Source organism: Neoarius graeffei, chromosome 12 (genome assembly GCF_027579695.1).
Source record: "Neoarius graeffei isolate fNeoGra1 chromosome 12, fNeoGra1.pri, whole genome shotgun sequence".
Taxonomy (NCBI): domain Eukaryota; kingdom Metazoa; phylum Chordata; class Actinopteri; order Siluriformes; family Ariidae; genus Neoarius; species Neoarius graeffei.
In genome coordinates this window covers 44,036,360-44,049,691 of record NC_083580.1, presented here as the reverse complement: position 1 = coordinate 44,049,691, position 13,332 = coordinate 44,036,360, and the positions used below count along the sequence as shown (strand labels likewise).

At 41.7% G+C, this 13,332-nt stretch overlaps 1 protein-coding gene across 1 annotated transcript in view; it reads right to left on the bottom strand.

The window, feature by feature from the left end:
- Positions 1-2,074: 2,074 nt before the first annotated feature.
- Positions 2,075-13,332, bottom strand: part of LOC132895376 (uncharacterized) — a 72,183-nt gene continuing 60,925 nt past the window's right edge. The window contains exons 2-5 of the mRNA XM_060935920.1: positions 6,880-6,975; positions 4,386-4,677; positions 3,022-3,102; positions 2,075-2,620 (exon numbers count right to left, since the gene is read on the bottom strand). Of these exons, the coding sequence (XP_060791903.1) occupies positions 2,549-2,620; positions 3,022-3,102; positions 4,386-4,677; positions 6,880-6,899 (465 nt within the window). The 5' untranslated portion in view covers positions 6,900-6,975 and the 3' untranslated portion in view covers positions 2,075-2,548. The remainder of the gene's footprint in view (positions 2,621-3,021; positions 3,103-4,385; positions 4,678-6,879; positions 6,976-13,332) is intronic.

The following is a 13,332-nucleotide window of genomic DNA, read 5'->3' as shown; positions in this document are numbered from 1 at the left end:
GGTGGGATTTTACCACTACTCAGGGTACTGATTGAGCTGCTAATTTCTCTAAGCAGGTCTTGCATCAAATCCCTTACTACCCGGAAGTATTTGATCTCGTTCTTGATTATTTCGGCCAACTTGTCTACGGCATGCACAGTGTTATGGATTAGAGCAGAAATGTGACTGGGAATGTTAGTGTACGCTTATGGGTGAGTGAGACGTACAAGCTAAGTGGACAGGATGGGCCTAACTGTCGTCCACCCCCTTTTGGAGTGAGGACTGTTCAAAAGGCTTGATTTGATTGTGGGTGGTAAAAGAGAGCAACTGGACTTCAAGCAAGTCCAGTTGCTCTCTTTTACCACCCACAGTTTACTATGACCTGGATGACTGAGAATCTTCACAGACACGCTTGATTTGATTACTAGGGCATTTGATTAGGCCTGGATGTCCTAATGCGATACGCGATGGGGGACAGTTTTCCCACGATCGAAAAGTCCCGACCAGTATAGTAGGAACTTCTTTGAGATTCGGTCGTAGTAGGCCTTTTGTCCTTTTACTCTCGTTTCGAGATTCTTTTGGGCCCATGCAAAGGTTGACTGTAGGTGGCGTTGTAGGTTGGTGACATATTGATGTGCGGTGTATGCAGTTGCGACGCTCATGTCCTCTGGTCTGTACAGGAGATGCAGTGGGAGAACCATCTCCCGCCCAGCCATCTTCTCAAAGGGTGTGACTCCAGTGGTGCGATGATGGGTGGACCTAATGGCCGTTAGCACCAAGGGAAGTTTCACATCCCAATCTTTACCATGGTGGGTAACATACTTCCGCAGCATGCTCACAATGGTTTAATTGGCTCTTTCAACCTGACCAGAGGCTTGAGGGTGGTACGCGATATGGAATTTCGCCTCAATGCCTAACATGTTCCACAGCACAGCCATTACACCAGCAGTGAAATGGGTGCCTTTGTCGATGGATAGAGGGAGGCTTTTCTGCATGAATACGGGGCAGGAATGGCTTTGACACAGCGTGTCAAACAAAGTCTGGCTGATGGCTGATTTCTTAGACCAAAACGTCATAGCTGCATTGAGGACCGTGGTCCCATTGACTCGCACTTCACCTGATAGGATAGGGCAGTACATAGCTGAGGTTGAGTTACTCAAATAACAAAGGAAAAAGGTGTGGTTTTCCAAAGAATAGTGGCCACTAGGGGGAATCGCGATGTCGGGTGTTTCGACACCAGACTCGGTGTACAAAGACATGAACTGAAGTTCATCAGAAATTTGGTCTCCCGTGGGGCTTGGTTGGTCAGTGTCTGCACTAATCTCATCGCAACGGGCTTGTGCATATTTTGTGGGATCCAACGACTGTGGGGTCGTGATTTGGGCCCACAATTGACTGCGACGACAATCAATGAGTGGCGCCAACCTGTCGAGTAGGTCTTGGCCAATCAGTAGTTCTTCCGTACCCACAGAGCAGATGTAAGTGGGATGTATGATTGACATGCCTTGGAATGTGAGTTCCAACCATGCCATTGTGTTACTGGGGCTTTGTTCTGCGTGAAGCTGATCAAGTTTATGTTGCAGGGCTTGGTTGGGATTGGGTCACCTTGTGAGAGCCGTGTCTGAGAGATGGTGGTGAAGACTTTAGCGCACATGAGCAGTGCATTTTGTGTGTTTGCCTTCACCACCAGGGGGGGCCCTACATCCTCACCATCACCTGCTGTTTCACAGGGATCTCCTCCCCCTTTCACGAGATATACTTGTGGTTCCTGGCCTAGTCATGCCAGTGGGTAGCCTTTGTCATCTTTCTTGGGCTCTTATGTTTTATCTGTTGAGGGGTCTGACCTCTTCTGTAACAGTCCTTTAATCTCAGCCAACTGGGCTTTCAAAAAATCCAGCTCTGAGCGGAACTTACCAGGTTGGTCTGAGTCACTGTGTTGGTCACCTCTACCCCTATGTGTAGGGCTACGGTCGGAGCGCTCCTGCCATCTCTGGCCAGAGTGGGGATGATGATCTTGCTGCCAACCGCCTTGTTCCTTATGACCCTTTTCATATGGTGAGCGGTTGCCATGGTCACTGTGGCCTTGCCCTTGGTCTCTCCTGGCCTTACCTTGCTGATCCAAAAAGACTAATGAAAACAGCGCCATGTGATGTCAACATAAACAACTTTAATCCTCAGACAGAAAATAAAGGGTGTGATTTCATGAGTTCTCCATCGGATACGTCATACAAATACCCACTTCTGTATTTCTGTGGCTCATCTATCATTGCCAGGACTTTTGGATGGGACAATAACTGTTCCAGACTTTTGATGAGAAGTACATAATGAAAACATTTGGGTTTGGTAGACAGGATTCTTTTTGCTCCTTTTTTTTTTTTTTTTTTGCAAGCAAGCAGTATACCCAACAGTAACCATTCTCTGAGTCCACAAAATGGAAACAGTTCTTAATCACACTGTCCTGCCTGTATGTTGTTGAAACAGAGTCAAATGGATCCTCCAACTGATCAAATACTGCCATAGCCTCCTTTTCAAGATCACCTTCCTGATGGTTTTGGAATACTCTTTGTAGTCAACTCCTCAGATTGGTTACCAACAAAGCTTGGTGCTGTTGCATTCCTGCCACGACCTCATTCACACCAGCCTGAAAAACAACCCCAAAAGGACAACAGATTAGTATCATATCTCAATAGTCCTATATCAAGGTGCTGATTTTGTACTGTCTACTACACCAGAGATTACAACACCCCTTTGGTGAGTATTAACAGTTATAAACAAGTAAAGCAATGAAGTTATCAACAAATGACCGAGTGAACGATACATACATAGACAGAGAGACAGACAGACAGACAGATAGATAGATAGATAGATAGATAGATAGATAGATAGATAGATAGATAGATAGATAGATAGATAGATAGATGTGTTGAACAAAAATTATTGTGGTACATGCACACAGCAAAACTGTAAAAATTAACAATGCATGTGATGCTTGGCTAACAGTTAGATGAACTACACTCACAAACAGAGTGCATGAGGACAGACCTGAGAAAGATGATGTTTTTCTCTCGCAGTCAATATGATGGCAGTAGCTTGTCTAGTCAGAATGTCCTGGCAGAAGTCATCCTTTAAAAAGAACAGTAACAGTTAATATTAGACATGTACAATAAATTTGTGTATCTTTTGGTCGTTTGATTTTTCTTGAAGATATCTATAATACCGGTAACTTTATGCTGCAGATATAGACAGCTTTTAACTTTAATTAAATGAAGTATTTATTTGGAAGAGTAAGTGAGATAAGACTAACTGCTCCCACCACTATTTTTATAATGTTTTTATGATAATGCAGAATTGTCTTTGCTACAGGATACACCTTTGAACAAAATATCTTATTACAGATGTTTGGTTTAACCTAGTGGAGCAGGTAAGGTGATTGAGGAAATTAGCCTGCACTGCATGACTGCAGTATTGGTTGACTGTGTGAGAGCAGGGGGCTGCTCACATTGGGCCAACCACTAAAGATAATATAAAATTAGGTACTACCTAATAGCGGAGCTTCCATTCAAATGAAAACAATCATGCAACAGATGATGTACTTTGATGTGTTTCAATTTCAATTTTATCACGAGAAGATACATTTCTCCAAACTCACATGTATATTATTCTTTTTATTACTATAAACTACAGTGTGCTTTAGGGATTTACAGCAAAATGTTTTGAAAACAAAAGATACACGATTCATGAAAACACTGACTGGATTCAGGTCAACTTGTCAGATCCTGAAGGATTTCGCAGTGATTTCAAAATCAACATCACTATTTAGAATTAAATTCCTACAGCTCATCATTTCTATTAATTTATTTTTTACACGTTTTCTTTCTCTTTCAGCTTGTCGCTTTTCTTGTGAAAGATTTCTTTGCCTTTCTCTAGCTCTTTCACGTTTTCTTTCCTTTTCTTCCTCTGTCAAAACTCTCTTTCTCTTCCCGGTTTTGACTTCATCTTTCTCTCCTTGGTTAACTTGTTCTGACATTTTTTTAAAGTTTGTAAAAATTATTATTATTTTGTTGCGCTGTTGGAGATGTTCTCGGTGGAAAAACCAGATAAATATGAAATTATCTGGAGACAAAAATAAGTTATGTAGGTGCGCTCGCACTTCTAGTTCCCACCAAAATCAAACAGCCAATCAGAATCGCGAGGGGCACGGATGGACGGATGTACACGGCCAGGATCCCTGTGTATCCATGAAAAATCAACTCGATGGGTTACCATATTTTCTTAAGTATGGAGCTCCGCTACAAAAAATCAACAACTGACTGTGACCAACACACACACATCCAGAAAAATCAAATAACCAGGTACTTGATGAAAAAAACTGTTATGGCGTGCTCAAGAAATATGCATTAATATACCTCAGATTGGTTTGATGCAGAGGGGCCATCTGCAGGCTCACTTGGAATATCTGAGATATTCAAAGTTGTTTGTGTAGTACAATCACCAGTCTGGGACATAGCGGGGCGCTGTGGAGAGGTGAGGGTGCTGTTGTCAAAGCCAGAGTACAATGACAGCGAACTGTCGAAAGCACCAAAATGCTCTGGGGTGACAGAAGCGGGACAGGGTTCTATGTTCTCTACCGCTGATTGCTCTGCATCCAATGTTGCACCCTCTATTGGTCGCTCTCTGCCCTCCACCATTGCAGCTGGCCTGTATTCATGGACATGAAAAGTATAGAGGAGCAGGAACCCAAAGTCATAAGAGGCGTTTCAAATCAGAACACTTTGATATACTGTTGTGGAATCAGGCCGTGTTATGGAAACATGTTTCCTCAGTGCCATGAACAGCACATAGGTTTGTAATCCACTGTACTACTAAACCACATTGATTTTTAATCGACATTTACAGATGAGCCTGAAACAGTGTACAGTGGTGCTTGAAAGTTTGTGAACCCTTTAGAATTTTCTATATTTCTGCATAAATATGACCTAAAACATCATCAGATTTTCATGCAAGTCCTAAAAGTAGATAAAGAGAACCCAGTTAAACAAATGAGACAAAAATATTTTACTTGGTTATTTTTTTATTGAGGAAAATGATCCAATATTACATATCTGTGAGTGGCAAAAGTATGTGAACCTCTAGGATTAGCAGTTAATTTGAAGGTGAAATTAGAGTCAGGTGTTTTCAAATCAATGGGATGACAATCAGGTGTGAGTGGGCACCCTGTTTAATTTAAAGAACAGGGATCTATCAAAGTCTGATCTTTACAACACATGTTTGTGGAAGTGTATCATGGCAGGAACCAAGGAGATTTCTGAGGACCTCAGAAAAAGTGTTGTTGATGCTCATCAGGTTGGAAAAGGTTACAAAACCATCTCTAAAGAGTTTGGACTCCACCAATCCACAGTCAGACAGATTGTGTACAAATGGAGGAAATTCAAGACCATTGTTACCCTCCCCAGGAGTGGTCAATCAACAAAGATCACTCCAAGAGCAAGGCATGTAATAGTCGGCAAGGTCACAAAGGACCACAGGTTAACTTCTAAGCAACTGAAGGCCTCTCTCACATTGGCTAATGTTAATGTTCATGAGTCCACCATCAGGAGAACACTGAACAACAATGGTGTGCATGCCAGGGTTGCAAGAAGAAAGCCACTGCTCTCCAAAATGAACAATGCTGCTCGTCTACAGTTTGCTAAAGATCACATGGACAAGCCAGAAGGCTATTGGAAAAATGTTTTGTGGACGGATGAGACCAAAATAGAACTTTTTGGTTTAAATGAGAAGCGTTATGTTTGGAGAAAGGAAAACACTGCATTCCAGCATAAGAACCTTATCCTATCTGTGAAACATGATGGTGGTAGTATCATGGTTTGGGCCTGTTTTGCTGCAGCTGGGCCAGGACGGCTTGCCATCATTATGCTTGCTGAATTATACCAGTTAATTCTAAAGGAAAATGTCAGGATATCTGTCCATGAACTGAATCTCAAGAGAAGGTGGGTCATGCAGCAAGACAATGACCCTAAGCACACAAGTCGTTCTACCAAAGAATGGTTAAAGAAGAATAAAGTTAATGTTTTGGAATGGCCAAGTCAAAGTCCTGACCTTAATCCAATCGAAATGTTGTGGAAGGACCTGAAGCGAGCAGTTCATGTGAGGAAACCCACCAACATCCCAGAGTTGAAGCTGTTCTGTATGGAGGAATGGGCTAAAATTCCTCCAAGCCAGTGTGCAGGACTGATCAACAGTTACCAGAAACATTAGTTGCAGTTATTGCTGCACAAGGGGGTCACACCAGATACTGAAAGCAAAGGTTCACATACTTTTGCCACGCACAAATATGTTATATTGGATCATTTTCCTCAATAAATAAATGACCAAGTATAATATTTTTGTCTCATTTGTTTACCTGGGTTCTCTTTATTTACTTTTAGGACTTGTGTGAAAATCTGATGATGTTTTAGGTCATTTTTATGCAGAAATATAGAAAATTATGAAGGGTTCACAAACTTTCAAGCACCACTGTATCCCAAAATTGTCCAATTGAGTTCATATTCAGCATTTAGTTGGGAGCTGGAGGTGCACTACATGGGTTTAATACAAATACTGGTAGTAGGCTAATTAAGAACAAACCAATTTCTGAGGCCACACATAATATAATGCTCCGAAAGCATTTAAATAAAAAGTAATACATTGGTAATAAGTCACCCAGAACTCTCACACTATAAATGTATATAAATCTGCCTTTACTGCAAAAGTGTGTGTCAACACATGCAAACTGCAAATATTACATGTACAAAACTTTATCAATGTGGATATAGGCTATTGTTATTGCAGTTAGTTACAGTTAGATTTGCAAGTGTTCACAAATAAAAGCATACTTGCAGGTGCTTTGGCAGTACTGCCTACCTGTATGGCCGCAAGATCATGTTTCGGTCCACCCTTGAGGTAGATTCCCATCTAGAAGTTGCTGATCTCCCCTCTCTCCTCAATCTGCCACTGGCACTGTCAAGGTGATACCAAAGTGAGTTATAAACTCGATATTCTTTAGTACATCCATCGATCCCACAAATAACCCGAAAGTCTGGACTATGACTATGGGCCAAATTTATATGACTTAATCAAGATTTGAGAGTTAGACCCACAAACACAAGGCAAATCACACAACGCCAAATCATTATAGCCCTTTCTGCAGTAGATCTAGCCAGTGACGATGTCTGATCTTGACCTACAATAAGCAATAGGTGTGCGCGGAAGTTCGAGTGACTTGGTTAGGTTATCACATTAGGTTGTCAAGGGGTGTTGCTACCATAATTGTGTGTGTAATAAGAGGGGCAATTAACCAGTCTTTAATTATTGATCACATGTACAGGATTAAATATTAGGATTTTGAAGTTCAATGATTGTAGAAAATTTCGTTTTCATAAGAAAAATGGCAAGCAAACATAGCCCCCCACCCCAGGAAATGGTATAGTCCCAATGGTACAAGCTCTAACCTGTCCACAACGCCATTTAGTCACACGAGGAGAGCACAGCGATCAATTTATCATCATCATCTCAGTCTTGGAATATGGATCAACTCGACAAAGAGACCATCACTACATTAAGAGGTATGATGTATTTACTTGTTGTATTAATATTCCAACCTAACTTTTGTCTAAACATTTAGAACTATGAATCTAAACTTGGCGAGTTGGGTCCTGTGCTAACATCATGCTCTACCGTAGCTAGTTAGCTTATCAACATATTAGGTCAGTATCTAGCTAGTCAGTTTGACAGAACACTGAAATACTACATGGCGAAATATTTTAACTGTAAATATAAGTGTACATTTTTCAGTCTGCTTAAGACAATGCCGAGTTTACCGACTAATTATGAAAAAACACCACGTGTTGCATGAACTATCGCCGTAATCCACTCAGTACTAATATCTCCACACATTTCTGCTGTGTGTTGCGTGAAGCTGCAGATAAAAGGCTGCTGCTTGGGGAAAAATAAAATTTAACCGAACTGAAAAGTGACAAAAGTTCTCTCCACATGTGATTGTACCACAGTGTTAAATGATAATAATAATAATAATAATAATAATAATAATACTGTGAATTTATTTATGGGTACTGTCTCAGGGCCTGAATTTCAGCGTGGGATTGCGGGTATTGCACACAATTTAATTGATTCCCGCAAATCCAACACTTAGAATGAGGGAAATTCCCGCATACATTTACAGCGATGTATATTAATGTTCAACCAACATCTACAGCGGTGCTTACTGTAGGACGACTGGCCAAAACTGCTGTGTCTGACTGTCTGACTTCGACCCTGAACACACTCTCTGCACCTCCCGCTAGCATAGCACAGACAAGCTAACAGTGATATTAAGTTTAAAGGTCATAGGCAACGGTCAGAGGTGAAACATAGAATATCAACTTTATTGTCTAAAAGAACGACCCAGAAAGCGAATTCAATCCTCCTAGTGTCTAATTTGCACCCTAAAATTGAATAAAATGGTTAAAATATACTGTTTTGCCCAATTTCCGAAGGTTTGTTTACATCTCACTTATGCGCACTTTCACTGCCGGGGGCAGTCGTCGTGATGTCATTTAAGCCAAACAGACTGGGAGCAGCTCTGTGTTTACTTGCGAACCGAGCATACGTGTATGGACTTTGTTCATGAGAGGTTGTGTAAAATGTCTGAAAGCGATACGATTTTGAAATAGGAACTCTCCAAATTGAATATCAAGAGGTGAAACCATATATGTATGAACCTATGGCTGTTGCGAAGCAATCGGTGAATGTGGCTCACTGGTTTGATCGTGCAGCCCCGGAATCGGACAGCAACTCAACAGACTCTGATCACGGTGACGCCGGACGTCAACAAGACTCGGGCCCAAATGATTTATCCTGGTAATTATGATAAATTCTTACTTTCGTTGTAATACTAAATAAGAGCCCTTTTGAAGAATAATTAAACCTCCCTCCCTAGTGGATATAGGTAACGATTACCTGACAGTGCGCTGGTAGGCCACATTAGCCTGCCATCTGTCGCATTATACTATTTATAGTCTACTCTAAGTGAGGAAATATCCCTTTGTCTCATTTCCACAATGATTGTACAGGATCCCTTAGGCTTCTTGATTTGTCAATTGCAAGCAAAAGTAAAAATGTTTACCTCCAATCTTCTCCTTTTTGCTTGAGCGTTGCTGGTCCGTTTCTTCTTTGACTGCTTGACTTTGTTTCACGCGCACAATCCGTTCTCTCTGCCTCTTCTCTTCTTCCGGAAAAAAAAACAACCCTCTGGCTTCACGCGCACAATCCACTCTCTCCACCTCATCTCCTCTTTCAGAAAAAGCCAACCCCCTTGCCCTGCCTCTTCTCCTTTTTCAGAAAAAGCCAACCCACTCTCTCTGCCTCTTCTCCTCTTCCAGAAAAAAACAACCCTCTGGCTTCACGCACACAATCCACTCTCTCCACCTCGTCTCCTCTTTCAGAAAAAGCCAACCCCCTTGCTCCGCCTCTTCTCCTTTTTCGGAAAAAGACAACCCACTCTCTCCGCCTCTTCTCCTTTTTCGGAAAAAGCCAGCCCTCTCGCTCCGCCTCTTCTCCTCTTTCGGAAAAAGCCAACCCTCTTGCTCCGCCTCTTCTCCTTTTTTGGAAAAAGCCAACCCTCTCGCTCCGTCTCTTCTCCTCTTTCGGAAAAAGCCAACCCTCTCTCTCCGCCTCTTCTCCTCTTTCGGAAAAAGCCAACCCACTCGCTCCGCCTCTTCTCCTCTTTCGGAAAAAGCCAACCCTCTCGCTCCGCCTCTTCTCCTCTTTCGGAAAAAGCCAACCCTCTCGCTCCGCCTCTTCTTCTTTTTCGGAAAAAGCCAATCCACTCGCTCCGCCTCTTCTCCTCTTTCGGAAAAAGCCAACTCTCTCGCTCCGCCTCTTCTCCTCTTTTGGAAAAAGCCAACCCTCTCGCTCCGCCTCTTCTCCTCTTATGGAAAAAGCCAACCCACTCGCTCCGCCTCTTCTCCTCTTTTGGAAAAAGCCAACCCTCTCGCTCTGCCTCTTCTCCTCTTACGGAAAAAGCCAACCCACTCGCTCCGCCTCTTCTCCTCTTTTGGAAAAAGCCAACCCACTCGCTCCGCCTCTTCTCTTTTTTCGGAAAAAGCCCGTGCACTGTCTCTTCTCCTCTCTCAGAAAAAGGTAAAAACTTCTTCCTGAACAGGTGCCATTGTTACAGTTCACTGCACAACAATAAGGCATGTTTTTTCTTTGGAAATTCCCAAACACACGTTTGCACTCAAGCCGAATGGCAATGTAAGTAAACGGAAGACTCAAGTGGTTTGTTTGTCTTGAATGACATCACGCAGCGAGTGGTCACGAAAATCGCCGAACAGAAATTCCCCGTGATCCGCACTAACTTCATCTCATCTCATCATCTCTAGCTGCTTTATCCTGTTCTACAGGGTCGCAAGCAAGCTGGAGCCTATCCCAGCTGACTATGGGCGAAAGGTGGGGTACACCCTGGACAAGTCACCAGGTCATCACAGGGCTGACACATAGACAACCATTCACACTCACATTCACACCTACGGTCAATTTAGAGTCACCAGTTAACCTAACCTGCATGTCTTTGGACTGCGGAGGAAACCAGAGCACCCGGAGAAAACCCACACGGACGCAGGGAGAACATGCAAACTCTGCACAGAAAGGCCCTCGCCGGCCACGGGGCTCGAACCCAGACCTTCTTGCTGTAAGGCAACAGCACTAACCACTACACCACGGTGCCGCCCGCCGCACTAACTTATTTTAATTCATACTTATGAACAATACTTCTTGGGACCAGAAGAAAATTACAGAGGGTTTTTTAACATCATCTCATCTCATCTCATTATCTCTAGCCGCTTTATCCTTCTACAGGGTCGCAGGCAAGCTGGAGCCTATCCCAGCTGACTATGGGCGAAAGGCGGGGTACACCTTGGACAAGTCGCCAGGTCATCACAGGGCTGACACAGACACAGACAACCATTCACACTCACATTCACACCTACGGTCAATTTAGAGTCACCAGTTAACCTAACCTGCATGTCTTTGGACTGTGGGGGAAACCGGAGCACCCAGAGGAAACCCACGCGGACACGGGGAGAACATGCAAACTCCACACAGAAAGGCCCTCGCCGGGGCTCGAACCCAGGACCTTCTTGCTGTGAGGCGACAGTGCTAACCACTACACCACCGTGCCGCCCGGTTTTTTAACATATAAGGTTTTAAATGTGCATAAATTGAAAACCATTGCATATGAGCTTTAAGGAAAGAAACACAAAGCTGGCTAAAACATAAATCTACATCATTTGAGATGGAACCTGCTCAGAAAAAACAGCGGAGCCCAGAAAGACTAATGAAAACAGCGCCATGTGATGTCAACATGAACAACTTTAATCCTCAGACAGGTAACTGTAACATTACTATAATGACAAGTTTAAGGCTAACCGTCTCAGAGTATATGAACGGCTCCAACTAAACAACAGTGATATTAACGGTGCAATGTGTAAAATGTATGGTGCTGCGCATTTTATCAGCTGATGTTACAAAACATCAATTTTAAGTCACTCAGATGTTTCTCATTCAACAGACCTTAGGAGAAAGAGTGAGGCAGATTCAACAAAATGTGATGCTAATGCTACTTATGCTGAATATAACACAACCTAGTAGGCTAGCCTGACAATAAACATTACTGGACAATGTGCAATATAATGTGCAACACCTCTTCTGTTGGACCCCCCCCCCCCCATTCTTTTTTATATTTGTATATGCAAATACCTAATTTAATTTAATTTAAGTTAATTTAATTTATCTAGAAGTTTTTCTCTATTTCTATTCTCTGTTTATCCTGTAATGATGCTACTGGAATTTTAATTTCCCTGATGGAACCCGCCCAAAGGGATCAATAAACTTCTATCTAATCTAATCTAATCTGAACTGTATAATACTATATAACTTGTAATTAGTAAAACTTAGTTCAGAAAATAAGTTAACTATATGATACTCACTGTCCTAACCTGTACAATCTAATTCAATCCAATACAACAGCTCTGCTATAAATTCTATATTTATGAAGTTTATACACTTTTTGACAAGAAAGTGAAAATTCTGCTTTGTTTATTATTGAGTGATTGTGGTGTATTAGGGTGCATTATATTGAATGGGTTTCCTAATATTTTGTCCACTCCATTAACATACATGAGGACGGCAAAATATTAGGAACACCATCCAATATAATGCACCCAAGTACACCATCACCACAAAATACAATCTGCAGTAAGAATAGGACAAGGTATGACCTATAGCCCCCCCCCCCCCAACAAAGTAAAATCCCTCTATATGAAGCATTTAAGGAGGGAATTACCTCCTATTTTGAAAAATGAATATCAGGCCCTGTGCCTAATGAGTCTATTAATATATAATTAAAATACTTACTTGCACAACGGTAAATTTTGGCTCACAACGGAGCTGATTCAGGAGATGAGAATCGTACAGACTCAGCCAAAAGACACACCAGCTACATATACTGTATCCTTTCATTTTGAATGAATGAAAACAGGCACTCTGATTTCCCCCCGTAAAGCCCACTAGTTCTATTTTAGTTAGTTGTATGACACATATTGCCTGAATTTAGTCAGTGATGAGCTTGGTGTCTTGGCACTAATGTAAATGAAACTTATTTATGGGTCATTCTACAGAAACGTCCACTTTTCTGTCCCTAGACTTAACAGGGCAGTTGCTTTAAAAAAATGTAAATTTAGGGATTTGTTTATATTTTAAGATAAAACAATATGATATTTGAACAATTATAACTTTTTGAACCACTAATGAGTCATTATTTCTTTTTAATCATTTTAGTGTTTTCCCAAGTATGCCCAAAAATGCCCGTCCCCACTGTCATGCTGTGAAATTAAGGGCTTTATTTTTTAATGAAAAACATATACTTTATTAGCTCAACTGCAGTTGTGTCCATACAGGTCTAATGTATCACACAAATTATGAAAAAACACAATATTGCAATTAAATATTATAAAATGTTATAAAATGCATCATAAATGTGCACGTCCCCTGGATTCACGTCACTGGTGTTACTGTATGACAAAAGACTATTATTTTGACATACAACGACATGGTGAAGACATCACACGAAGTCTTTTCGCTTCCTTTCTGAAGATCAATGAAGACGGACACATGGTAAGGTCAATGCCATTTTTCATTTTTTATAAATTTTAATAATTAACCCTAAGATTTCCATTGAAGCTTCACAGCAAGTCACTGGTATGACCTACAGTGGTGCTTGAAAGTTTGTGAACCCTTCAGAATTTTCTATATTTCTGC